Source organism: Melanotaenia boesemani, chromosome 7 (genome assembly GCF_017639745.1).
Source record: "Melanotaenia boesemani isolate fMelBoe1 chromosome 7, fMelBoe1.pri, whole genome shotgun sequence".
Lineage (NCBI taxonomy): Eukaryota > Metazoa > Chordata > Actinopteri > Atheriniformes > Melanotaeniidae > Melanotaenia > Melanotaenia boesemani.
This window is the reverse complement of record NC_055688.1, coordinates 32442427-32467844: the sequence shown is the minus strand read 5'-3', so window position 1 is coordinate 32467844 and position 25418 is coordinate 32442427. Positions and strand designations below refer to the sequence as shown.

Sequence of the window (25418 nt, the reverse complement as noted above, 5' to 3'; positions counted from 1 at the left end):
TTTAAAGTGGAGAGTTTTACTGTGAGGAGCTGTCCTGCATAGGATTCAAGTCAGCAATAAAATATTAAGTGCCTGTGGAACATGTTTTTCTAGCACTCTTTAGTTGTGTTGATCATTAAAAAAATATATTAGTCATTTGACCAATTGCTATTATTAGTAACAACTGACGAGCACAAATCATTTGTGCGCACAGGTAACAGTGCCAGGCAGACCAATCAGCCACACCAAAGTAATGTTTTTTTTTTTGTCAAGCAGCCCAGTTAGGCCACTTTCGGGTTTCGGGATTGTCTACCGTGGGCAGAGCTAACGTCTGATCATGTCTGCAAATCATGATGAAAGTTACTAGTAAGAGATCTCAAAGAATGGCAGATGCATTTATTTGGACCTCCTGCTCGACCTGGTTTTCTTTTTTTACAGCTGTAAAACCTCATACATGGTCAATACAATTCTCTCATGTTCGCACGCTAATTAAAATGTATTGACATCCTGAAAATTAAAGCCATTATTATACATGTGAGTCAAGTGTTTACAGCTCTTACGTAATCTGCTCATAATGTTTCAGAGCAGAGCTGATGTCTGATCATGAGTCTCAGCTGCTATGGTATTACCATGGAAAAGTACCTCCCATGAGGAATGTAATTAGAGGGAGATCATATCATCCATGGTTACCCTTGAACTCACTGCTGGAGACTTGACAGTGTAATTTTAAAAATTACCTCTGGTTTCATGTAATTTTGGGGGGGAAAAAAAAATCACTAATTGCTTTCTTTCCTTTCTTGTGTCCTCGCTCTCATCTTTTCTAAACCTTCCCAAATTCTCTTCTGCTTTCAGTCTGAATGGAAGACAAGAGATAAAATGACAAAGGAGACACATGCTTGAGAGACGGCTTGCTATTTCTGCCATCTCTTGGCAGAAACAGTAACAGAGAGGATCATTTACCATTGATAAGCAACAGTACCTTTAAGTCATATTAGTATCTCACACAAATACTCATGCAGCACTTATTACAATATAAATATAAATGCACATAATGGAGACAATATGAGGAGCACTGGTGAAACGCACAGAGAAAAGCTTTTCCGGTTTTAACATAGTTTCATTCCACAATAAAACAGATCTTTGTCTAATCTGATTTCTGTCATCTCTGCACTCAAGCCCATACTTCAAATTGCTCCACATATTTCTGGGAAGACCCTTAATCTATAGTAAAAACAGTAAGACCATTTACATGACTATCAAATAAAGATAATCGTAATAATCCAGTCTCACGTATCTACATGCACTTCTGACATGAAATATTTAAAAAACCCTGTCCTTCATTTCCTGTCTATTATCAAATTCTTTCAGAATACGCACATTCGTAGTAATGTAACTTCCTGTTACTTTTTGGAACATTTGGTCTTTACTGAACATGGTGGTCCCTTAGTCGTAGCTTTAGCTGTCACAATGTGGGATCCAATAAGCCTGCAAAATAGTCTCCACATCAATGCTTTACTTTGTTTATGCTCTGACTTGTTATTTCTTTTGGGTTCTCTAGTTGAGACATGTGCAGGTGTAAAAACGTGTCCAAAGATTTACATTGATGTGAGGACCTAAAGGAAAACTGACAGGCTTGTCCACCAGGTACACTGTACCAGCTTGCTTCTAAATAAAACCTGAATCTCAGGCTCTTCATTGAAGTCCCCTGAAGACACACAACAGATGCAGACGCATACACCAAGGCTCATCTAGCGTGGTGCTCTTTAGCACTTAACAATAATTACTTCTGTAAGAAAATAGTCCTGCCTGCCTGCTTAACCTTCTAGAACCCTCCCTAAGCCCTCTTCAGGCATGTCATCTACTACACCCAAGACTACCCCTTTTTATGGACCTCTGTTCCTAACATCCACCAAGACCCTGGCTGACTGCTAATAAGCTTCAGTCTTACTAATTATTACAGATGTTTGTGCAAAATTGTCTAGTCTGTTTTATTTGACTCACACGTCATGATTCTCAATTGAAATGTAGATTGTCTCTCCTCCCTTAGCTGTGACTCCCATGTCCGTCCCTCGCTGTGTGGACAGCTGTGGCTTTCTGGTCCCTGGCTGCTCACCTGATACAGCTGCACTTCATCCTTTCTCTCTGCTTCATGACAGACGGTAACACCTAGGATCCAGGTCCTGATTGACAAATCCTTTTTCAGTTCTCTGTGTGTTATGTTGGTTTGTATTTCTCCATTGCCCTGTCCATTTCTCTCTTTCTTTTCCTCTGTTTCTCGAACGTCTTTTTGCATGTATTTGCTCAATCAGCCACGGTGCACGTTCAAAACAACCTGTGTGTTTATATCTGTTTCCTAGTGTGTGATGTGGTGAGTAAGGTGAAATTTGGCTGTGACCTCACACATCGTCCTGGAAAAAAAGTTGTGAAGTACAGTATTTCAGGCTTGGGATGATGCTGGGCAATGATGGCTCCAGAAATGCACATAACAATTATCACCATACCATCAAACGAGTCCATCAGAGTTACAATGTCGAAAAGTTGAAAAAGTTACAGTGTGTGACAAAATCAAAGGTCAATTTCACAAACATTTAATGTCATTAAAAATTTGTATTTCCACAAGTATCTAATCACTTTACTAAAATAGCATTGCTTTTGTATTCTCTTATAATGAGTTGTATATAACTCCTTGCCATGGGTCCTCATATGTGGCAGCTGCCATATTTTTGCCACCATTTTTACTATAGTGTAACTGCAGATATAGTGTGTGAAGTGAGAACCCTTTGAACTTTAAAACCGCAGTACTGGTTTTGTATCATGGGAACTAGAGTACCATTTGGAAAAAATAAATCCTTACAAGGCACATTTAAAAGACAGTAAATGTACACAGTTTTAAAGTAGTTACCTGTAGTGCAGTCACTGCTGCACCTGGGGCCACTGGATCCACTTGCAGATTAAAATGTTTATATCTGGAAGAATTTTGGCCACTGACAGCCACCATCCATTCACAACTGTGCTTGGCATTGAAATAATTTCAATGCAAATCTTTATCACAAGATGTCAGTAACGCTTACTGTACCTTTAAACTGTTTGTGGTTCCTTCACTAATGGTTCATCTCCACACTGAATACTGTCAGACTAAACCTAACTCATAACATTATAGATGGATTTTGATTAAACTTTTAGTAAATCTTATATTTGGAATAAGTGATTAGATTTTAGCGCCAACCTGGATCACCGCCTGAATCCAGGAATTCTTTAAAGTATTCTTTACTATGAAGATATAGGGATAATAATGACAATAATAAAAATTACAATATCTTAGCAGAGGTCTGCACACTCTGAGTGCTTCTAGTTTATATTTTGAATAGAGAGAGCCAAATATGTTAATTAAACACATGCTAATTTGTTTTATTTATTTCCAATATTTTGTTTTTAGCCTATAAAGCTCTGTTTGGGCCATGAGAAACAAAGAAATAGGAGACAGCGGTGTATCTAATGAGTTGGATTGAACCAACTCTGTTATGAGGTTGAGCTTCCAGAAATTAATTCCTAATTTTTTAAAGATAAAATATGAGTAACCAGCCTCATCCTTTGAAGAATGGTGATGCATGAGAGAATGGCTTACTTGGATGAAATTCAACAACTCTCATTTTAAAATAAAATGTATTAATGAGAATGATATACAATTGGTGAAGTCCTTTTTAATATTTTTAATAAACAGCGCTTTCCAGTATATCTACAATACACCAAAGATTAAGCCTTAAAAAGCAATTAATGTGAATGTAGTGTGTTATTAGAGGATATTATTTTGTAAAAGAAATCACTGGTCTTCAAGCATAAAAAGGATAAAGCAAACTACACATCGCTCAGCTGAAGTAAACAATGTTTTATTGATACGGTTCTCAGAAGAGTCTCGTTTCAGTGAATGTATAAGAATCATCCTCCGATAATACTGATTTGGTACATCATGACATCCAACTTGAGCCTCCTCACAGTGAGAGGGATCCATTACTGCTACTGCTGTTGGAATCTAGGGCAGATAAAATCTACCTCCAAACAGAAACTAAACAGAAACAAAAAGACTGGGGACTGATATTGTAGATAATGGAGTATTAGAGTGCCACAAAACTCTAGAGTATTAAGACCAGCTAAAGATTTAGCACATTACAAGCCACTTCCTCTTAGAAATATAAAACTTGATATTCTTGAACAATATTCTACTGTGCTGCATAAAGGTAAGTCTATACACTGTACATCGAAATATACTTCGAAAAAACAGATTTCACAGTTTTAAAGACTTTATTTAAAGTATAAACTGTTTTTTTAAAACACTTTATTACATAAATTACTCTTTTTGAGGGTGACTATTATTTGCCCTGTCAGCAAACGGAAATTAATACAAAAACAAAATGAACATTTATTACATATTTTACAAAAGAAAATAAGCCCGTCCATTAATGTTCATTTCGAATACAACTGGTGACTCATTCATGATTGTCAGATAGTACTAAGAATAAATAAATAAAAAAGAATAAAATAAAATAAATACTAACTTATTATGTTTTCCGGACTGTGAGTAGTGAATTTGATCGTTCTGTACAGAAGTGCCTTGGTGAAAGTCTCACAAATCTACCGCGACTGAAACGTACAAAACTACGGCATCTACAGTATACGCAACATCCTGAAATTTAGTGTAGTCTGACACATATGTAGTAATATGATTCTTCTCCCCATTGCAAAATAAACAATGCTGTTTGATACCACTGTCCACAAATATAGCCATCACTTTTTTTTAACTTTGATTTTTTTTTAAAAAGTTTATTCTCTAGTCCATCAACAGCTTGGATTTTCAAGGATGCCGTTATCCTGTGTGTTGCTTGGTTAGATGTGCGCTGCCCCAGCAGCAGAGGACTGGTCCGTGGTGGACAATGGGAGGCCTGAGACAGGGAGACGACTCACTTTAACATTGCCTTTTATTTTGCTGTTCATGAAGTCCGCTCTCGATGTGTGGTGGTAATGGCTGCACTCTGGAGTGGCTTGGTCTCCAGTTTGGTCCCTTTGCCTTCAGTGTATATATAGAGAGACAAGACAAGCCTCGATCGCAGAGATGCCACAGTGCAACTGCCCCCTCATGATCAGTTGCTATCGTGGCCGCTCTCAGCGTGACCCAAAAAATATGGGCGAAATTATCACTATCTTTTTTAAAAAGGGGAATTTTCTTATTCATCAAGCAACAGTTCTCAGTGCTTTTTCAGTTGTTCAGTTTTTCCAAAAAGAAAAATAAGTAACGAAAAAAAAGAGAAAAAAAAAAAGAAAAGTTTGACTAAACTTTAAATTTTTTGCCTGTGGCAGTAAAATGAACAATATGTTGGTTTTTTTGTTAGTTTTTCTTTTGATAAGTCATTCTTTTCAAAAGTCCCTGCAGCGTTCCATGAATGACCCCGTTTGTTGGTTAATTCTCCATAGGTTTTGAGAGGAGTAAGGTTGAGGGGGCTGGGTAGGAAAAAGGGACAGATTTTAGACAAGTTGACGTGGGAGAGAGGAAGGAGTCTGCCCTTCAAGTGCGTTCAGGTGGGCTGTTACCTCCTGCCCATCTCATTCTGTCTGAGAAACTGGATGTTGTTGCTGCTGTCAGCCAGTTCTGGATACTGCTCCACAGGCAGTACGTAGTAGCCATCGTAGCCCTGTACTCTACCTGTTGTTAGGAGCTGCTGTCTCTCCCCCTCCGTCCAGAGGCGACTGCCTCCCTTCCCGTCCCTCGCCCGCTGCTGTTCTTTGGCCCAAGCCCCTGCCAGAGCTCTCTGTCTGGCCAGCTCCAATAGTCTTACCTTCTCTTCATCCACCACATCCACAGCGAGCCCGTAACGAACACTCAGTACCAAAGATGGAACTGCAAACTCCACGGTCACACCTCTCCGCGACCGGCCACTCACTGTCACATTGATACCGCTTTCCAGTGACTTACGCCCGTTTGTAAGCCCCAACGCTAATAGATCACTGTCAGCAGACCCTACTTTCACAAAGTAGTGACAGTCCTTCCCATCCTGTGTGTAATGAGTGCCTTCCAGGTACTGGGCTCCGTTGAGCACAAGAGCAACTTTGCGGCTGTCCTCGCTGGCCAGTGCTGACACACCAGCCACAACTCGGCCCTCCTTCAGTGCCAGCATCACTCCTCGCCCTATTATAGGGGTGCTGGTGCCAAACCAATGGCCAGGTTTGTCTTTGCGTCTGCGGCGCTCCTTGTTGAGCAGGCGACCCTCAAGGGCCATAAAAGCCTGGTTGTGGCGCTCAGCTGCCTGCTGGACTCCAGTGATGAGCTACATAAGAATGTTGAAGAAAATTTTATCACATTGAAAAAGGCGATAACAATGCATGAAAACAACTTAGTGCAGCTGGTAAATATATTGCAAGAAAGGTTGAGGTTAGGAACTGTTTTTACATTAACCCAAAACACTCTGTTAGATCACCGGCACCCCTGAGTGCTACGGCTTATTGTCAGCAACTTCTCAAGAAGGGTTGTGTGTAACTCTATTGGGTAAATTGTAATCAACAGCTCCCCCTTTAGGGAATCTATATAGTTCTACATACACACAAATAGCAAACCAAATGGCAGTTGCAATATTGGCCAGAAAAATCACAGCAGAATTTTTTTCCTATATCGCTCAGGCTTAGTTTTGTGTTTGTTTCAATGCTAATATTCTTTCTTCTGAAAGCACAGACATAAGAAAATGATATGCAGATGAGAAAAGGCTTGGTTACTGTTGGTCTGTGTGTTATTTCTACAAAGTTCTGTTAGTAATAAATTCTGGTGTTTTTTTGGTTGGTACTTTATCTATTGACACAAATAATTTTACATAATTTTAGCCTTACAGTCTGACAACTCAGGCTTTCCTGAAAGAAAGAAATGTCTGTATGTTGAATGTGTGGGAGACAGAATAATCATAATAATCACTCATTTAATCATGAGTGTTCATATTTTTTTTAGTATAGATGACTGTACCTGTCCATTTTCACAGTGCTGGGTGGCCTGCAGCTCGTATGGTGGCTCCACAAAGTAGAGCGAGTGTCGAGGAAATCCTGGGATTATGTTACTAAGCTGGAAGCCAAACATCACCAGCCAACTTTTCACATCTACAACACCAGACAGAGGGGACACGCTTTGCTCAGTTACAAAGTTAAACATAGCAGGAAAGGAATAATCAGTTTTTTTTTTCCAATAAAAACTAGTTTGTCACTGCTTTGCAAATTTGTCGGCAGCTTTAACATTGTTTTCTGTTTCTTATAAAAATTACATGCTTTTATAGTTAAGGTTTTAATGTTCCAAGAAGAATCAGATGGATCCAAATATGTTTAGAAAGAGATGACTATAACCGCCATACAGCGGACGTTAATGAGAACACATCAGTCTATAGAAACACTTTACCTGTGACATAATTTTTGACATCCAACATGTCACTGAGAGGGTTGTTGTTCTTGAACATATATAGGTTAAATGGAGCAGGATCTTTTCCGATCTTGGGCCAGATGCTGTAGTCAGGTGAGGTCCAACGTCCAGCCAACACGTCATAGTCTCGTTGAGTGAAATGAACCAGCTTGGTCAAAGGGTCGTAGAGGCCGCCATGGAAACCAACGACCAGCTGGAACTCTGGGTTTGAGTCAAGGTACACTTCTCCGTATGCCGTGTACTGTACCTAGAACACAAGCAGAGCCAGTTTCCTTTTATTGATGCATTGCTCTTTTTGTGAGGGGAAACAGAACAACCCTCCAGTCATTGATTAATATTTATAGTTGTTCTGGAGAAACCTTTTTGATATAATCTTTATTAAACAGTTTTTATGCAGTCAAAAAGGTTGAATAACTCAATTTTGTTTTATATATTACCTGTTTGATCATCTGTCCGTTGCTGCTGAAGACTGCCAGTGGTGTACCGGTGTTGTCAGATGCTATGTAATATTCCTCTCCACTGCTCACCTCCATTGCAAACAAGTGGCCCTAATGATGAAATATTGAGAAATAGAGATTATTATTTCTTTTTTTAGGTTGAAGTTTTTGCCTTTCCATCTGTACGCCAGTCTATTTTATTATCATCTGCATCAAGTTTTCCAGAAAAAACCTCTTTGTAAACTTACTGCAATGATTAATATGTTTCAGATGACAAGTTATTTAACTCTAACTGATGAAGTCAGTAGCTTCCTATTCTTTTAAACAACCTTATGAGTAGACAATATTACTCTGTTTCCAATAATTGTGTGTCTACATCAAATAATTGGCATGCATCAAACAAGAAACTACTGGAACTGAGCTAAGGACTGTCCAACATGTTACCAAAACCTGAAAGTGTTGTTCCTGATGAGGTAATATGGCCAGGAATGATTGTAATTGGAAGTCACTTAAATGTATACTGATATCAAATTAAAGAAAATAACAGATGGGACTAAACAGCTGTGTAGCCTTAAGAAAGCTACTCATTAGTGGGGTTAATAAAAGAATGTCTCCAAAGTAATGGAAACAAGACAGGTTGTTCATAATGTTTTCTAAAAGGACAGTTCATTAAAAGTAATCATCTTGACAACGTGCTTGTGCTTCTTTGCATTAAATCAAAGGGAAAATTAGAGGAATTTGTTACTTATAGGTTATTATATATTATTTTAGTGGTCCGGTCAATTTGTGATCAAATGGCACATGTGGCCCCTGAACTAAAATCAGTTTGACACCCCTGTTGTAGGTGCAACATTATGATATGTGGTTGCTTCATTTGGTTATATATAGGTTTAGCAATGTTATGTACTCCAAAAAGTTTTAATCAGTGGATCTTTTTTTCCTTAATGGTGCGAACATATTCCAAGATAACAATGCCAGGATTCATGGGGATCGAAATGTGAAAGTCACACAATGTTTTACAAATACAAATGGATATATAGCACATCAAATCACTGTTGCCTACCTGCAGGTCATAGTACAGGGACGAGATGTCTGAGCTGGAGTGATTGAAGATGTGTGTCACCCTGGTTGGATGGTTGAGGTCGGCGTAGAAGAACTGAAGGTGCTGCCCCAGGCTGTTCCTTGTAGACACCCTGCGGCCAAGCCCATCGTAGTGATAAACAACGCTCCACCCTCCAGGTCCTCTATTGTAGGCCCGCAGCAGCTGACCTTTGGAGTTATAGTCAAAAACATCTGAGCCACGCTGGCTGAGGAAGCCGTCTTCGTCCAGGCGATACTGAACATCACCCAGGCGGGTGATGCGGTCTCTGAGGTCATAGCGGAGTGGCAAGATCCGAGCACTGTTTCCTGGATTCAGCAGGTGGAGGTTACCATTTAGGTCGTAGCTGTATCGCCATGTTGACCAGTCATTCACCTGGATAAAATCATGAAAATTATTTTTAAATCCAGCCATCATTTTAATTCTAACTCTGAACTCATAAAAACATTGTCAGATGAACTCAATAAAAAGAAAACTGACTGCAAAATTAAAATCTTTCCACACAGAGTATTTACCTTGACACCACTGAGCTGCCCATCTCCATCATAATCATAGCGGTATTGAGTGGTGTTGGCGTAAGGCCCAATCTTTAGCTCTCTCTTCACCACCCGTCCCATGCTGTCATACTGCACTGTCATCCAGTACATAAGCGAACGGAAAATCTCATACTGGACCTCCTTGATGCGACCATGAGTGTCAAAATGCTTACTCAGTGTCATAACGGCGGTGGTGATGATCTGATTAATGTCGTAGTAAATTACTCCAAATTTTCCAAAGTGCTCCACCTACAGCAAAGAAAGAGAAGTGTAAAGGACAGGTGAGTCACCTGAAAGACAAAAAAGGTGGACTGCTATAAACAGGTGCATAGACTGGAGCTTAAAACTGTGCACCTTTCCAGATATCTCATCATATCTGTAGAGATCAACAGGCAGTGGCGTCTCGCTGATGACTGGCTTCATGCTGGCGATACGGAAGCTGTTGTCATGGTAAGTGTAGTCAAATCTCGCATTCACCATTCCCTCCTCGCTGAAGCGATAGATCTGCTTGTCGATAAGAGGGCCCATCTTACGATAGCGGATAGTGCAAGAGAAGCCCCCGCTCTGCAGGCTGACCATCTTTAGCACTCCGGCTGTCTCATCGTATCCGAAAGTGACAGCAGTGCTGTCGTACACGATCTCTGACAGCTTTGCCAGCTTGCCATATTTGTAGAGGACACGGCGGCCAGTGCCCAGGTAATGTGTGGCCTGAGGTCTGCCATCCTCACTGAAATCATGGATGATGGAGGCGTTGCTCTCTGGGGGGTTGTATGTGTTGCGAATATAACCAACAGACACATGTGTGAACATGGTGTGGCGAGCGACGCTGGGCATTGTGACGGCCGTGACTCGAGCTGAGGCATCAAACTCAAAGACATACTGTCTTTGGCTCTGCAGGAGCAGCACCATGGACTGCAAGAAGACAGGGAGTAGAAATACAGATTAATACTAAAGCTTTATTAGTGAATGACTTGCTTCTTGTAAAATAGCACACTAGGTAATTTGCTCTCACTTCACAAATCTGCACCATAATAACCATAGAAATGATGTATCATTTCACTCATTTCTGCAAACTAAATTATTACTATTGCCTTCCTCGGTAAGATTTGACTCATGGATAACAATTTTGAAGATAAATGCACTCACTTTGTCCAGGTAGCTGTAGCTCCACACCTTCCCGTCCACAAATGAACGAGACAGGATCCGGCCCTGGGAGTCAAATTCTGTCCTCTCACTCATGCTCCCCCTCTGTAGTCCAACAAGCTGCCCGGTGGTGGAATATGACACATTGACTACTGCCAGGCTGCTGCTGGGCAACCACATAGCTGGACGGCCCTGAGCATCATACATGATGCGCAGAGTGAACTTGCGGTGATCATCGTAAATCTTCTCTGTACGCGTGTTGCGATCGAAATCAATAGAGAGAAGATTGCGGCCATGAGCCTAAAGAGGAGGAAAATTCTTCTCAGTTATATGACAGCTTTAAGTTGAAAAATGTGCAAAATATATGTCTAGATTTTAACAATATCATCAGAGGTTTGATTTTCTTTTAATAATAATAATAATAATAATAAAGGATTTACCCTCAGCTTCCTCCCAAATACGGTGATCTTGCCCTTGGTTTGTTCCTTGCGCAGACGCCACTCAATAGAGTTTAGGCCATTGTCAGTGGGCAGGGTGATGTTCCTTCGACCGATTGTAGGACTGACAGAACCAGCCAAGATGTGGGGCTCTGTGTGGAAACTGATGCCCATTCCATTGGCGTACATCACTCTCAGGGTGCCGTTGTTGCACAGCTGATAGCTGTTCCTCACCTGGTCTGTAGGTGGAGATGAGTAAAGAAAAGCAAGACACGTCAAGACTCAAACTCCAGTAAATGAAACTGCAGAGATCAGTTGGGGTTGAAAAGCAAAAGATCCACTTTTGAAATTATAATAGCTGGATCAGACTTTTATATGGTGGACATTGACACTGAATAAGATATAGTAATTGAGTGAGTGAAAATTAATTTTGTGAATTGCCCCTTATACCTGTCAACACTTTGAGATCTGGAATAAAAATGATTTGCTTTACGTTTACATTTTTTAGCCAATGATACACAGCTTCATCTTTTTTCCACTAAAATCCAATAAAACCATATTTAAAAGCCAACAGACCCATCAGAAATGTTGAACTGTTGAACCTTTAAAAACAGCAAAAACTCCAACTAAAGACTGTGCACAGATATTAAGAGCAGTGTAGACAGCCTTTAAAGTTTATTCTTACTTATAGCACACAAAATCCAAGGCTAAACCTAACCAACCAATCAGAAATAATCAGAAAGAACAGCTGCTCCATGTCTGGTGGCATCTGATAGAAACGGGAGATTTGAGTCATAAAAGCCAAAGCAACCACATCATGTCCATAAAATAGACATAATTCTTGATTCCCTCCTACAAAGTCAAACATAAACTGAATGAAAAAAGTCAGGCTGAGGCTGAGCAGACGTCTGTGTAATCTCTTCATCTCTACAATTTAACGTCTCTCTTACACAAGAATGAAAACGGATAAGCCTGTGCCTAATGCTGAGACTAATTTCCCCCTCTGATGTCTGAAAACAGGTGTCTTGATCACAATGAAAGAGATAAAATTGTTTTGAGCTCAGAAATATCCACAAAATGCAAAGTCAAGGGGATGGGGGGGTTCTTTATTTCATTTACAAAAGGTGAGAGGATCAGATGGTTTTTCCATTTGAAGTGCTACCATAAATGGCAGTAATCCATAAGGCCAATTTGTAATAAAGCTCCAGGCACATTTTAACAATGCCTCAAACAGACAAGTGAAGCTTTTTCCATTGACTTGGCAGCAACAGCCTTTGGATAAATCTTCTCTGCTCACTCTGTCTGAACAACCTCGTAATAAAACTGAGGCGAGGTTGAGAGAAAGACAGAGAGAGGGTGAAATGAGAGCCTGAGGGCCACGGAGAATTCACTGCGCAGGAGTTAATGAAGAGAGCGAGGAAGAGCGGAAAGAGAGGGAGATGCTTAAGTGAGTATGTCAGCAGAGAGCTCAGCTGAAACCCACACAGTGCAGAGGAAACCTTAAATGACTTACATCTCCGTGAACAACTCTTCTCTTACTGCAGCGCAGGTGGATCACTGAATATATCTACAACCTATTCCCAGGCCTTTAGACGGTTATAGTCCTATCTGCTTTAACACTTGTGTCATGCAGCTTGCACTGGTCAAGGGAAATGAGACAATTATTCTTCTTCTTTCTCTTCTTTTCTAAACACACCAAATAAGCTGAGGGATCATGGGAGCTGGTTAAGAGCTGTATTTGTATGTCAGTGTGAGTATGTGTGTGTGTGTGTGTGTGTGTGTGTGTGAAGAAAAAGCTTAAGGGATGAGGAGGATTCACTCGAAATGAGTTAATGAATTTTGCTGTGATGACATTCACAAGCTGGATGATCCCAGCTGGGATTAACAACTATATATTGGTAATTTTATTCCATGAAAGGGAAGAAGGGAAGGATGTGGTTAGGGGGGGGAAATAATCTCCTGGAGCCTGCACATACAGTAACTGACGTAAAATTACAATAAAAGATCAGAAGATATTTGCCACCACAGAGGGTGGCTTTGTTTTTTAAAGGATAGAGTCTTTGTGAGTCTTGTTACAGCATTAATGTCCTATAAATTAGGCTTATTTGATATTAATAAGGATTACATAAATCTGCATATGATTCATTTTGATTTCTGTTGTTCTGTGTTGATGATTAAAGCTTTGCGCCTTATGCTAATTTAAGTGTGTCCCCTACCTTGCACCACAGTGTATGAGGCTTCGACTGAGGACAGGTTGGTGATGACGGTGACATCGTCGTCTCTGCTCGAGCTCTCAATGTCAATGTTGATGGAGCGCTCGATCTCTCGGTGTAGACTCGTCACCATGCCTGTTGGGTATGTGACGTTGGTCAGGCGACCCTCGCTGTCATACCTGGGAAATGGAGGGTTGCAGTAAAGTCAGGAGGGAAGGATTCCTACTTCATTTATATTAAAATTCCACACTTACAAAGACACTAATGGTGGGAAACCTAACAAGTCATTTTGTAGATAATTGTAATTAAAAAAGCAAGCACTGGGGGGCAGCAGCACATCATTGAAATGTCAACAGAAAAGAGGAGTTCGAGAACAGAACATGCCAGACTCAGTTTTATTAAAGACAGATAAACCAACCCTCGATATGAATACATCTTGCACAGCACTTACTGATAGAACGTGGTCCATCCAGTCTCATCAGCTTTGGTGGCGAGGAGCCCTGTGTTTCCACTGTAACCCATCAGAGCCACCTCCTGACCCATGGCAGAAACACTCCGCAACCCACCGGTGGGGTCCAGTCCAAGTGTTACAACTTGATTCTCAGGCAGCAGCACCAGCCTGAGAAGGCCGGCTCCTCCTCCCTGTCCAAGGCCATCCCTCCTCACCTTGACAGTATTGTTGCAGTTATCCACCAGCATGGCCAGCTCGCCATCAGGGCCATAAGTGAAGTTGTAAAGTGGCTCCCCAGTCACGAGGCTAACTGTCTGGATGTGAAGCCCCTCTCCATTGAAGACATATAGCTCCTGTTCCCTAGGCGATGCCACTTCATACTGCGCAGATCCTGTGTACCCCACGCTGGAGATGGCAGGTCCGGGCCGGTTTGCCCGAACAGCTCTGATGCGTATGTTATTGAGGTCTGCGATGAAAAGTGTCCCATCAGGGGAAACTGCCAAGGAAGTGGGGGAGTTCAAGCCGGCGTCTGGGGCATAGCCGTCGTCGCCGTAAAAGCAGTTGCAGTTGACGTCATTCTTGCAGTCGCAGTCAGATGCAGCACCAGCCAGGAGAGAGATTTCTCCATTAGTGCTAACCTGAAAACAGAAGAGAACTGGTTAATGCTGAGATAGGAAATAAGGCCATTACCAAAAGCAAAGTCCTTTTTTAAAGTTAAACAAGCTGACTGTTGTCTAGGAGTCTAATAGAATATCAGCTTTGGTTTTTAAAATCATCTTTAAAGTAGCAAATTAATTCCAAAGCACATCATTTTCCAACTCATACCTGTCTCACACGATTAATTTTTTTCTCATCTGTCTCGGCGATATAGAGGATGCCGGTGTGGGACAAGACAATGGCTGTGGCACTCTCCAGGGCTGCATGTATCGCCAGCTTACTGAGGCTGTAGTCGATGCCAGGCACTTGACAATGCATGGGCCGACCCGCTATAATGCTCACCTTCAGGAGACATCAAATATTAATCCATAGCTGATCAAGGTAATAATGCACTGAAAAAGCTGACAAAAATTTCCATAATGAAGTTAGAGTCCAGAAAGTGGAATATTCTTAAAATGAATTATTCTGTTATTTTGACACCACTTGCAAAACTTAGGAAACTGTTAGAAATGTAACTTAACTTCTAAATTGGTTTGAGAAAGCCTAATTGGGATGAAATCTTGTCAAAACCCTATAGTAAGTGTCTACCCTAAGGGGTTTGCAGTGGTGATGCAGCCATGTGGTACTGACCTGGTGGTTCTCAGTGATGCGCAAGATGACATTGTTTTCCAAGACATAGAGAGAGTTATCCATGGGGTTCACTGCTAAGTCTGTGGGCCACTCAAGACGTACCTGTTAGGCCGAAATAAGACAATATTTCACATGAGATATTTCATATTCTGTGGAAGGAAGTTTTAAGAAGATTTTTAGATATGTTGCAACTGCATGAGCAGTTTTTGTTTTTTGATCCACTGACTCTTTAATCTTTCCTGAAATCACTCCTCTATGACCCTCCGGTTGGCTTGTTTTCACACAGCCATCATAGCTCAGCACTCAGGGGTTCCTACATCATCATCTATCACACTATCACCTTTAGCCTTTTCTCCACTCTCTCTCCTACCTGGCTGACATCCATGCTGGTGTCACAGCTCAGCGGCCGGACGGCGGTGAGATCGTTGGCCCCCAGCAGAGTCGAGATGATGCCATTCTGGTCAACCTTGCGGATCATGGTGGCATCCACGAAATACATCAGCCCATTTTTATCCACTGCAATACCTGTCAGGGTGGAGATGAATGCCACTGAGTGATGACTCATGATTCAGATGCTGCCAGCAACCCAGACACATTTTAAGTCAATTAAACTTTACTCAAAATGGATAATAGCCCAGGAGTCTGGATTGCTTGATGCTTCATTGAGTGAGTAGGGAACTCAGTGATGGAGCGGGCATTGAGCTGTTAGGAAGTGTTAGTTTAGGATGAGTCATCGGGTTGTGGAGCTGAGCTCAAGCCCCTCTCAGAGGGCAATTGAAGCCTGTAAGCAGATTGTCTAGAATGGAAAATGGTCTTTTGAACGTGTCTTCCTGCCCTGGTTTTTTTCACACTCACAGCATTTTTTTTTTTGCAACCCCAGTTCCCTACTTTTCATTTGTTTCTACTTTTCTTTTTTAAAAATATTATTTACTAGCAGGGTGATGCCAGTCTTTTCGGTCTAACAGGCAGCAGTTCAAGGTAGCTGTTCAAGGCAGATGTGCCCCAAAATAACTTCAAGATGCACTGAGATACAAAACAGCAGAGTGAGGATTCAGCAAAGGGCACGGGGTAAATGAGTGCCAAGGATAAAAAAAAAAAGAGATGAAGAAAAGTAAAAAGCAGGTTGATGTTTGCTGCCTGACTTTGTTTCTGACAGGTGAGAGGGAATCTGCGACTTATTGTCGTCTCCTTTCTCAAAACTCATGCACACACGCGCGCGCGTGCATAAACATACTGTTAAATAGTAGCATCTGCACTGCTACATAGACACATATTCATGTCACTGACAAGAAATGTGACAGTGTGACATCTTTGACAGTTTGGTGTCACAGTGTTCTAAGATCCAATGATCCAAAAAAATAATTCCATTATAAGTTTAACACTAACCCGGTTTATAACCTCCTTCTGTCTCTGTCCTGCTTTAGTTCAGTCACGAGATGAGTATATTATGGGGAGATTAACATTTAAAGCTGGAAAATACAAATGCATTGCGGATTACGATAAGTAATATGCCTAACAAAACAAAATCCTACTGAATTATTTTTCATCATTCTAATACAAAAGAATTGAGTTAAAGCAAGCCAGAGAGAACAGTCAAATGCTCACCTTTGGGGCTCATAAGAGTAGCTTCAGTGGCTTTTCCACCATCACCACAGCGTTCATCAAAGGGCAGGCACTGCTCCCCTGTCCCTGCCACCACCTCAGCATTGTCCGACAGCAGCCGGCCACCCGTTAATGAGCGAACACGGTAAATCCGCCTGGAGTTGGTGTCTGAGATGAAAAGCGCTCCAGAAACGGGATCCACTGCCAGGAAGTACTTATGGGTTGGATTATTACTGAGGTGGAAGAAGAATTATATGACAATTATGTCAATGAACTGCTCTTCATTTGTGATATTTTCTGTAAAGATGCTTCAAGTATGTTTGCAGTTGTTGGTATTAAGTGCTGGTAGATGTAAAGTTTTAAGGATCTCACCTGTGCCTGAAATCTTTGTTCCTTTAAGAGAGAATGGGGAGAAAACAAACAGACAAACAAACAAACAAAAACAAAAAACCAAACAAATAAAACACCAAACAAAACAAATGTTAATTCACACAGTCTGTGGAGAGCAACATGAAGCTGGCTGTGGTGTCAAAAAATGTAAACGTGTAAAAAAACACCCGAGAAATAATATCTAGTACAGTTTATAATGCTACATTAGTCCTGCCATCTCACATGCTAAACTTTAACAAATCTTTAGCTCTCATTCTTTTCTGCTTGCTTCAAACTCGCTCTAATTCTGTCTGTGTCTGCAACATCAGAAAATTTGGATGCTGGATAAACCATTATTTTTATTTTCACCTTTTCCTTTTTATAATCAATAAAGGTGGTTTACCTTAATTCCAGGATGCCAGTTGTGTTCATAGATGGGTAGACCCGACGTACAAAGTTGAGGTCCCCGACATACAGGCTGCCATCAGTGCCCATTGCCAAGGCAACCGGCGCCAGCAGCTTGTTGCCGTCTGCGAGGCCGTTACAGCTGGGGCATGAGATACTGCGCCTGCGGCCATTTCCCATGACGCTAGTCATCACTGGGGGCTGCTCCGTTACAAAGATGTTCTCACCGCTGCCTTTGTGAAGGATGCCTGCACATGACCGATAAAGACGAGAGAGAGAGAGAGAAAAAAACGTCAAGGAGGATGTTTTGTAACTATTTTGGGTGACTTGTAATAGAAGCTAATTGATTATGCTAACATTCTTTGGCCATGCTAGCTTGACACTTGACCATGATGAAGAACTGTACAGTTAGATCTGTTAACTCTTTAACTGCAACAGAATGAGATCAAACAATTAAATATAATCAATACTTAGCTTAAGTTTAAGATAATGACCGCAAAGTGTAAGGTAAATTATTATGGCGAGTATGTACCAGCTAAACAGTGACATCTTTCTGACATTAGCATGCCAAGGTTAGCATTTAGCTTAAATCATCTACCTTCTTCCGAAATCATTATCAGATAAAATAAAAAAAGAAAAATAATTTGTTGCCTAACATCACACATATCTTAACCCCCACCCCTCCAGCAAACCTAGGAGCTGGTGCTGGTTTTAGTAGAGGAAGGAGTAAAACTAGGTGAGACAACGCAAGTTCTTCCTGTGAAAATCCTCACTGACAGGTAGAAACAGGCGCCTTGCAACCCCATGTGAACCACAGGAAGTGCTGTGTGGTCGAAGCCACCCCCTCCCTTTTCCCAAGATAATATCACAGAGTGAGAAATACAGTACTGAAACCCCGCTAGACACAGGAAACTGGCTAAATATAAACTAGATGAAAAAATGAGGAAAAACTCAAAAACCCTGTGGGCAAACATCAGGGCATGTAGCTATAACATACATACCACTGCGCGTGTTGAGAATATGGTGCTTGTCGAGTGACCAGCCACCCAAATTAGTGGGATCCAGTTCGTAGCCTTGCAGAATAGCCGTCCTCTTTTCCCAGAGGATCAGACTCGCACACGACTCATATTCATAACCCACTGACACTGCACACAGGAAAGCATAGAGGCAAGAGAAAAAGAGACAGCAATTAGTGATACATAATATGAAGAGATCTTTTTAAAGACCATGAAAGAAACAAGAAAGAATATGCAAAACTTCATTAGAGCATACTCTTTCAAGTTCATTTAAGAGGTGAAAGGTGTGATACACAGAAAAGCTAGTTAGCACCTGTACACAAAACCAGCACTCACACCTAACTAACACTCTTTCACGGTGCTAAATTGATTAAAAACCTTGTTAATTGGAAAGATTGCCCTGTAGGCTTTAAAACCCAGAGGCCAAGATGGCTGCCTTGGCTGAAATCCCTGCTGATGAAAGCGTTATACTCCAAACATGTAGCTGTCTTGACATTCTCTGCTGATTTAAATAAATAAATCTGTGTAGAATAGCTACATAAGCAAAATGATATACATTCAGATTGCACATAGAAAGTGTGCATGTTTTACATTATATGTGTGAGCTGTTGTGATCCTTTTGTTAAATGGAAATATGTGTTAACATATCAACTCCCACTGGAGTCACAGCGAGTGCTATTGCCAGCACATTTTAAGGTTCCTCACAAGCAAGAACATAACATATCTGTGTCTGTACGGGTAGCAAAGCAAACCTAACCTATATTCTTTGAGAAATGTAAAATAGCAGCGACTGTAGGGATGCTCTTGGGATCTTTTGAGTGGATGCAATTTCTCAAACAGTATGCTCCTCATGATGTTGGTCCACAGTGAAACCCCCAGATGTCCACTGCATCTGTGGCTTGACAGCAGTGTTAGGCTGACAGCATCTGTGAGCGACTGTGGCAGCAGAATGTAATAGCACTGAGGCTCCCCTGGACTCCTGCTTGCTGCTCCAGTAGTTAACTGCTAACTCACCCTGATGGCTAATAACCCTTCACCACAGTTACAGCTGGCTGACTGAACTAAATGCAGCTTCAATGCGAAATAGACATACAAAAAAACAAAAACAAAAAACAAAAACAAAACAAACAAACAAACAAAAAAATTTTAATTCGAAGTGGTTCCAAGCTGGGTCTGTGGTGTATTATCTTTCCTTCAGGCTTCCTAATTAGCCTCTCTCCCTCTGTCATAGTAGTGCCCCCTTAGTGGAAAAGTGTTAATGTATTCTGTGAGTGCTTTGCTTCCCCCAACAGTTTCTCTTCTACCCATCCCTCACTCACCAACAGCTTCTGAAAGACCATAGACCCTCTGCCCATATGCATCTGTCTTATCCCAGATGTAGGTGTAGGCCAAGTTGGGTGAGGCATGGAACCATTTTTGGAAGAGGTGCCCCTCCACTGCTACCATCAGGTGAACCTTCAGCAAGCCCATGGACACCACAGCTGGAGTCATGGTCACCTTGAGAAGAGAGCGGTAACCCTGGGTCCTGGAGCTTAGATAACTCAGCTTTAAACTTGTGCCAGGCACCTCGATCTGCTCATGCAGCACCTGAAAGACAAAGAGAGGGTGACAGGAGAGAGGGATTAGAGGGATTAGAGAGAGAGGGAGTAATGGGGGTCACGCTTCCAGTGATGGCTGAAGGACAAGAAATGGGGAAAAAACAATGGATGAAATAAAGAAATTGGAAAGAGGAAAGAATGGGGGGATGGGGAGGACTATAGAAGCAGGAGGGAGAAGGGGAGCTACAAAAGACAAGCATATAGGAGAGCGGGAAGAGAGCAAGGGAACCAGAAGGAAGATTAGCCGGCTGCCAGAGGTCAGTAGTACTGCACCTGTGTCTCCGGTATGATGGGTTTCTCCCCTGGCTTGGAGCTGAAGAAGGAGGAGAGAGGGGATGCAATCACAAGAGGGTCAGGCCTGACGAAGCCACTCAGGTCACAGCCTGGGATCGTGTTCTCTTCTGTCTTAAGCACCAGAGTGTCCATAGCATAAAACTGGCTCCAGGGCAGCCACACGGTGCGCTCTTGGCTCAGGAAGGGGGCACGCTCGAACCGCAGAGTCAGTGACGCGCCACCATTAGCTATCAGGTCAAACCTGGAGAGGTTTTTGACAAGAGGATGGGAATGAGGCATAGATGGGGAGTGCTGTGGTGGATAAATAGTTACTTGGAATTAAACAGTGTCAGTGCTGCTTCGTCTTCTTCTTCTTCTATAATTCATATTCACTGCTTTAGGAATAATGCAACAACACCTGAGACACCTGAAATGAATGTTTCAACATCACTTAAAACAACAACAAATATTAAAGTAGAAGGCCAGACATCAGTTTGGTCTGAAATATAGATAATCCAACGTTAGAACACAGATCAGACCAAATGAAAGTGACTTTATTAGATGTTATCTTTTAGCCTTTAGTCGCCAAATTATGGTTAACAATTGTGGGTTAATGATTAGTAGAGAGAAGACGGTCATAACTGTCATGGCTTACAGGAAATGACAAGAGCTTTATAAGAGTCTGGAACTGCTGTGGCCAACAACATCTTACAGCTGGAAGAAAATAGCGCCCGGCAAGACAAAACAAGGCCAGACACAGACATTAGAGCACAATTATTTACATCACGGGTGCAAGTGAAAGTGGGAACTGCCTCTGAAACATAAGGCCTTTTAAGTGTTACTAGAAGTTCAAATATGTCTGGAAGAAAAATACTGCAAAGAAAAGAGACAGGAGACACAGACACAAGGAGGGGGGGACATAGGACCAAACAGTCAAATCAAAGCTGAACTTCCAAAGGATTGCAATTCCTGCTGAAGAAAATAAAGACATGTGAGATGATTTGACTAAATGTCTTTGGAAAGTGGCCTTAAAATACAAGGTAAAAGCACATTTTTAAGTATTATGTGATCAACATCAAGATAATTTTCTGTTTCCTTGTCAAAGATTGTTGAGCTATAGTCCTCAGTTGTGTTGGTTGTTCCTGTTAAATACATTTACTGCTCTTTGAAATCTCCTTAGGGCACTATATCTTATTATTTGTGCCTCCGACAGCCTAGTTTCCTCATGGGATCAGTAATCTAATCTAATCTAATCTAATCTAATCTAATCTAATCTAATCTAATCTAATCTAATCTAATCTAATCACACAGCCTTTGTGGTGAGGTAGTTCCAAAATTCAGCAAGAATTGCTGGATAGCTGTTGTACATACATTCCATCCTGCCGTGTCAGCGTGTATCCGTAGTGTGGATAGTTGACAAAAGACACGTTCACCCCCACCAGAGGGGTTCCATCTGTCGTCAACACCTGACCCCGGATTAGTGATGCCAAGCTGGAAGAGGACAGAAGAGACGGAGTGAGGGGGCAAAAAGTCCATCTATCAACCAGTCCTTCCTCCAACAATCCATCATCTGATTTGATTAATCTTGCCATCTTTCAATCATCCAATTTGGGAATTAATTTATTGCCCTGATCTACCACCACTCATTAATTAGAACCAATCAGCAACCCTCTCCATCAGGATGAGGACATGTCAATCACATAATCAAACCATGACAATGTAAAGGAGTATGTGTGTAGATTCATGCAGGGTTCAGTGTGAGCAAGTGTGGCTGCCTCCTGGAGAACACATAGTATAAGAATACCCTTTTTCATTTGATGCAACATCTGATGCTGCAGTTGATGTGTGAAGAGAAAAATCAGCACCACGGACAGCGCTTCTCTGCTCTGCTCTGTGGAAAATCTTGGCTTTCCTGCCTTCAGCTTTGGGGTTTGTTAAAACTTTGGCATATGCTGAGAACTACTGAGAAATCCATTTTATATAAATGTCTGTGAGTAAGCATGTGTTCACTTAAATGTTAGATCTTGTAAGAGCATCAAAGAGGTAACGTGGGAGAAAAACCTAACTTCTTTGATCATGTAAAACACCAAAATTTGCAGATTGTGGAACAATATCTTATGTGAAAGATGTGTAATTTAAACCTCAACTTTATGGTTTCCACCAATTGATTTCTTTTAATTCCAAGGCTTTTTATTAGTACCCAAGATAAGATATGTGCGGATGGGAATTTCAGCAATTCGGAGTTAAAACAAGAAATTGCTGAGAAATATCAGTATCAAAACCAGTATCAGAGTTTCCTTTTAGAATAAGAAGATAAGTACATATGTACTTTCTGCTATACCTGGAGTTGAATGGGTTTTCTCCAGGGATGATGTGGGTGCTGTCACGTCCCACCAGCATTTTGACTCGGTCGTAGAAGGAGCGAACTCGGGGCTGGGACATTGGGTTCTGCTGAATGACTTGCAGAGGGTCACGGGAACCTCGGCACAGGGGGCTGTTCTGACAGGGACTCTGTATGCAGCAGTCTGGGTCCATGCAGTCAGTCAGTCCATCTGTGTGAAGGTAGAAAGGACAGAGAGTAATGCAAATAACCCGAACTTCATCCTGTCTTGACATAATATCCTGACAATCTCTGTTTTTCTCATTGGAGAAAGTTTAATTTTGGTATCCCTTGTGAGGGCTCCTCTTGGGAGACCTCTATCTTAATTCTAGCTTTCCTTTAATTCATTATTTTTTCCCCTTCTATACTCCCTTTTTCCCTTCATAAGCTTTTTTACAAAAAGCATTCTCAAGTGAAAGCTGCTCCTATAACGACTCTACCCTAAATTTTCTCCTTCTCCTTTCTATTTACCTCCTTCGTTGTCCTTGTTGTCAGCACAGGAGGTCTCCATGGCAACACTGCATCCGGGGCCCCTCCAGCCTGTCTGACATTCACAGTGCCAACTCTGCTGACCCATGGTGCACTGGCCATTCCCGTTACACAAGTTAGGGCAGCCGTCTGGGTGAAGACGACAGAAGGGGAGAGAGGAAGGAAGAGGGAGGTAAGAAAGAGGGGAAAAAAGGGAGAGACACAGGGTGACGCTTGTTTTGTTTCATCATTAACGATACACAGATGAACGCACATATGGTCAGGAAAGATCGAGTCTGACTCAGTTTAATGAACCTGTAACGACAATTCTAATTGTGAAAAAATCCATTTAAACCAGCAGGTCAGTTTTCAAGTTTTCATGTCCTTCTCGTTTTTATGATTCCACATCTGAGAGATTGAGAGATGGCTGCTAATGTCTGTGTGTATGGACAGATAACTTTATTCACGTGTTAGATGGAGCTCCCCCAGATCATTGCGCTCTTTCTCCCTCTACTAACGATTTGGTGAAGGTAATGGGATTCTGATGGCCTGAGAGTGATGCTTTCTTGTGAGAGAATGAGATTATGTTAGACAGTGTGTGTGCATGGGTGTATGCATGTATGCTTCTGTGTGGTGGCAGCCTATGAACTAATAAACCTTCTTTTAGGCTTATGCAAAACCCTGTTCCAGAGTCTAAGGCCCTAAAGCCACGGACTGTAAGTCTGTAACTAGAATAGCAAGGGCACCCTGAAATCAACAGCGACTTTGAAGCAAAGAGCAGCTGATATTTATAGAGGGCAGTGTTATCATCTCATAGAAATATTACCTGCTAAATTCTGACTGCCTTATTTAGAATAAAAATATTTAGTTTTATCTGCAGATTTTGGGAGATGAAACCAAACTCATGTTTGCTTGCTGTAAATGAGGCTATGATTGAGGCAATGAGACTGGAATCAGGTAAAACAGCTGTCCCAGTTTAGATGTAACCCTATCAGCGACATTTTAAAAAATTACCAAGTTACCAAGTAGATAGTCAAGTTATTACAGCAAACTTATCTCCTGAAAGATAAAAATTTGAGCTTGTTGTTTTTACACTTTGAACTGAGCCTTTCTCTATTCCCCTTTGTTTCAGTCAATATAAAAGTCTAAGTCACTTGGCTGCTGGCTTCAACTTGATATTAAATACAAAAAGTAAAGGTACATGGCACCATGTTACCTGTGTGTGCTGCCATTTTCTCTACCGAGGAAAAGGTAGAGAATACGTGAGCGTAAGGAGGAAGATGATGGAACTTATTGGAAGACAATGAATTGCACTTCCAAGTGCAAGATCTACTAATCAAGAAGCCACTATTTTATTGAAAACCTATCCCTGTCTTTTGTTGACCCACTAATCAAACTAAATGACTTATTTCCAAATATAGTGACATTTATGAGCCACTATACTGATATTTACAAAAATCTTAAAAATGATTAGAATCCTCTTTTACTTAACGTAGTCAGATATCTGTATCTGAAATGTTTAGATGTTAATTCTACTGTGTTTTTGCATAAAACACTAAAGTTAAAATTCAGTCTGTGCAAACAAAAGACAACAGATAAACAAATGTGACATTAATTTCAGATACTATAGAGACATTTTTGAGATGCATCAACATTTTATTTAACTTTGTCAGCTACAGCATTTACACAAATGTTAATTTAGTCAGTTGAGATTATGTATAGGCATATTAAAAGCCTTTTAATTTCATTCTGTCCACAGTTCATCTGCTAAAAGACAAGAAATAAATAAACTCACCAAGACATTTTTAAACCCAATTTGATTATCCAAGCTGAAACTGTTTGGCCACATATGTCTTTTTAAAAAAAAAAGCCATCATCTCCTGGCTTGTCTCACCATTTTCCTCACTCTAAATAAAATGTTTTTTACCACTCCATTTTCCACATTATAATCCATCAAGAAGAGGGGAAAAAAAGAGGAATGATGACACACAATGACAATGTTTTCTCCAGAATCACAAAGAGCCCCAAACAAACTTGTCACAGTGATTTCTTCCTCAATAAATGAGGGAGCGGGATGCGACACTCTTGAGTCTACCCACGGGAGACGGAGGCAAAGACAGGGTTGACTGATAAAACAATACATGCATGCACGAGAGGCACTTACTCAAACACACACACCCACACACACACACCAACTGAGGAATTCACACTCAGAGCGACACACCCTGGAAATATGACCTGACATTTCTCACTCAGTGGTAGTGTGGCCGACACCGAGTAA

General features: G+C 41.2%; 1 protein-coding gene across 4 annotated transcripts in view; it reads right to left on the bottom strand.

Moving 5' to 3' along the window:
• Positions 1–3850: 3850 nt before the first annotated feature.
• tenm2 (teneurin transmembrane protein 2) overlaps positions 3851–25418 on the bottom strand; it is a 210893-nt gene continuing 189325 nt past the window's right edge. For all 4 annotated transcript variants that reach the window (XM_041990535.1, XM_041990534.1, XM_041990536.1 and 1 more), the window contains 23 exons: positions 23141–23287; positions 22631–22841; positions 21661–21780; positions 20290–20551; positions 19738–20005; positions 18404–18547; positions 17401–17650; positions 17001–17021; positions 16632–16861; positions 15397–15551; positions 15027–15128; positions 14565–14738; positions 13740–14377; positions 13292–13467; positions 11079–11314; positions 10642–10938; positions 9850–10407; positions 9475–9744; positions 8924–9334; positions 7861–7971; positions 7403–7670; positions 6980–7110; positions 3851–6296 (listed from right to left, as the gene is read on the bottom strand). In XM_041990535.1, the coding sequence (XP_041846469.1) occupies positions 5559–6296; positions 6980–7110; positions 7403–7670; positions 7861–7971; positions 8924–9334; positions 9475–9744; positions 9850–10407; positions 10642–10938; positions 11079–11314; positions 13292–13467; positions 13740–14377; positions 14565–14738; positions 15027–15128; positions 15397–15551; positions 16632–16861; positions 17001–17021; positions 17401–17650; positions 18404–18547; positions 19738–20005; positions 20290–20551; positions 21661–21780; positions 22631–22841; positions 23141–23287 (5918 nt within the window). In that variant the 3' untranslated portion in view covers positions 3851–5558. The remainder of the gene's footprint in view (positions 6297–6979; positions 7111–7402; positions 7671–7860; positions 7972–8923; positions 9335–9474; positions 9745–9849; positions 10408–10641; positions 10939–11078; positions 11315–13291; positions 13468–13739; positions 14378–14564; positions 14739–15026; positions 15129–15396; positions 15552–16631; positions 16862–17000; positions 17022–17400; positions 17651–18403; positions 18548–19737; positions 20006–20289; positions 20552–21660; positions 21781–22630; positions 22842–23140; positions 23288–25418) is intronic.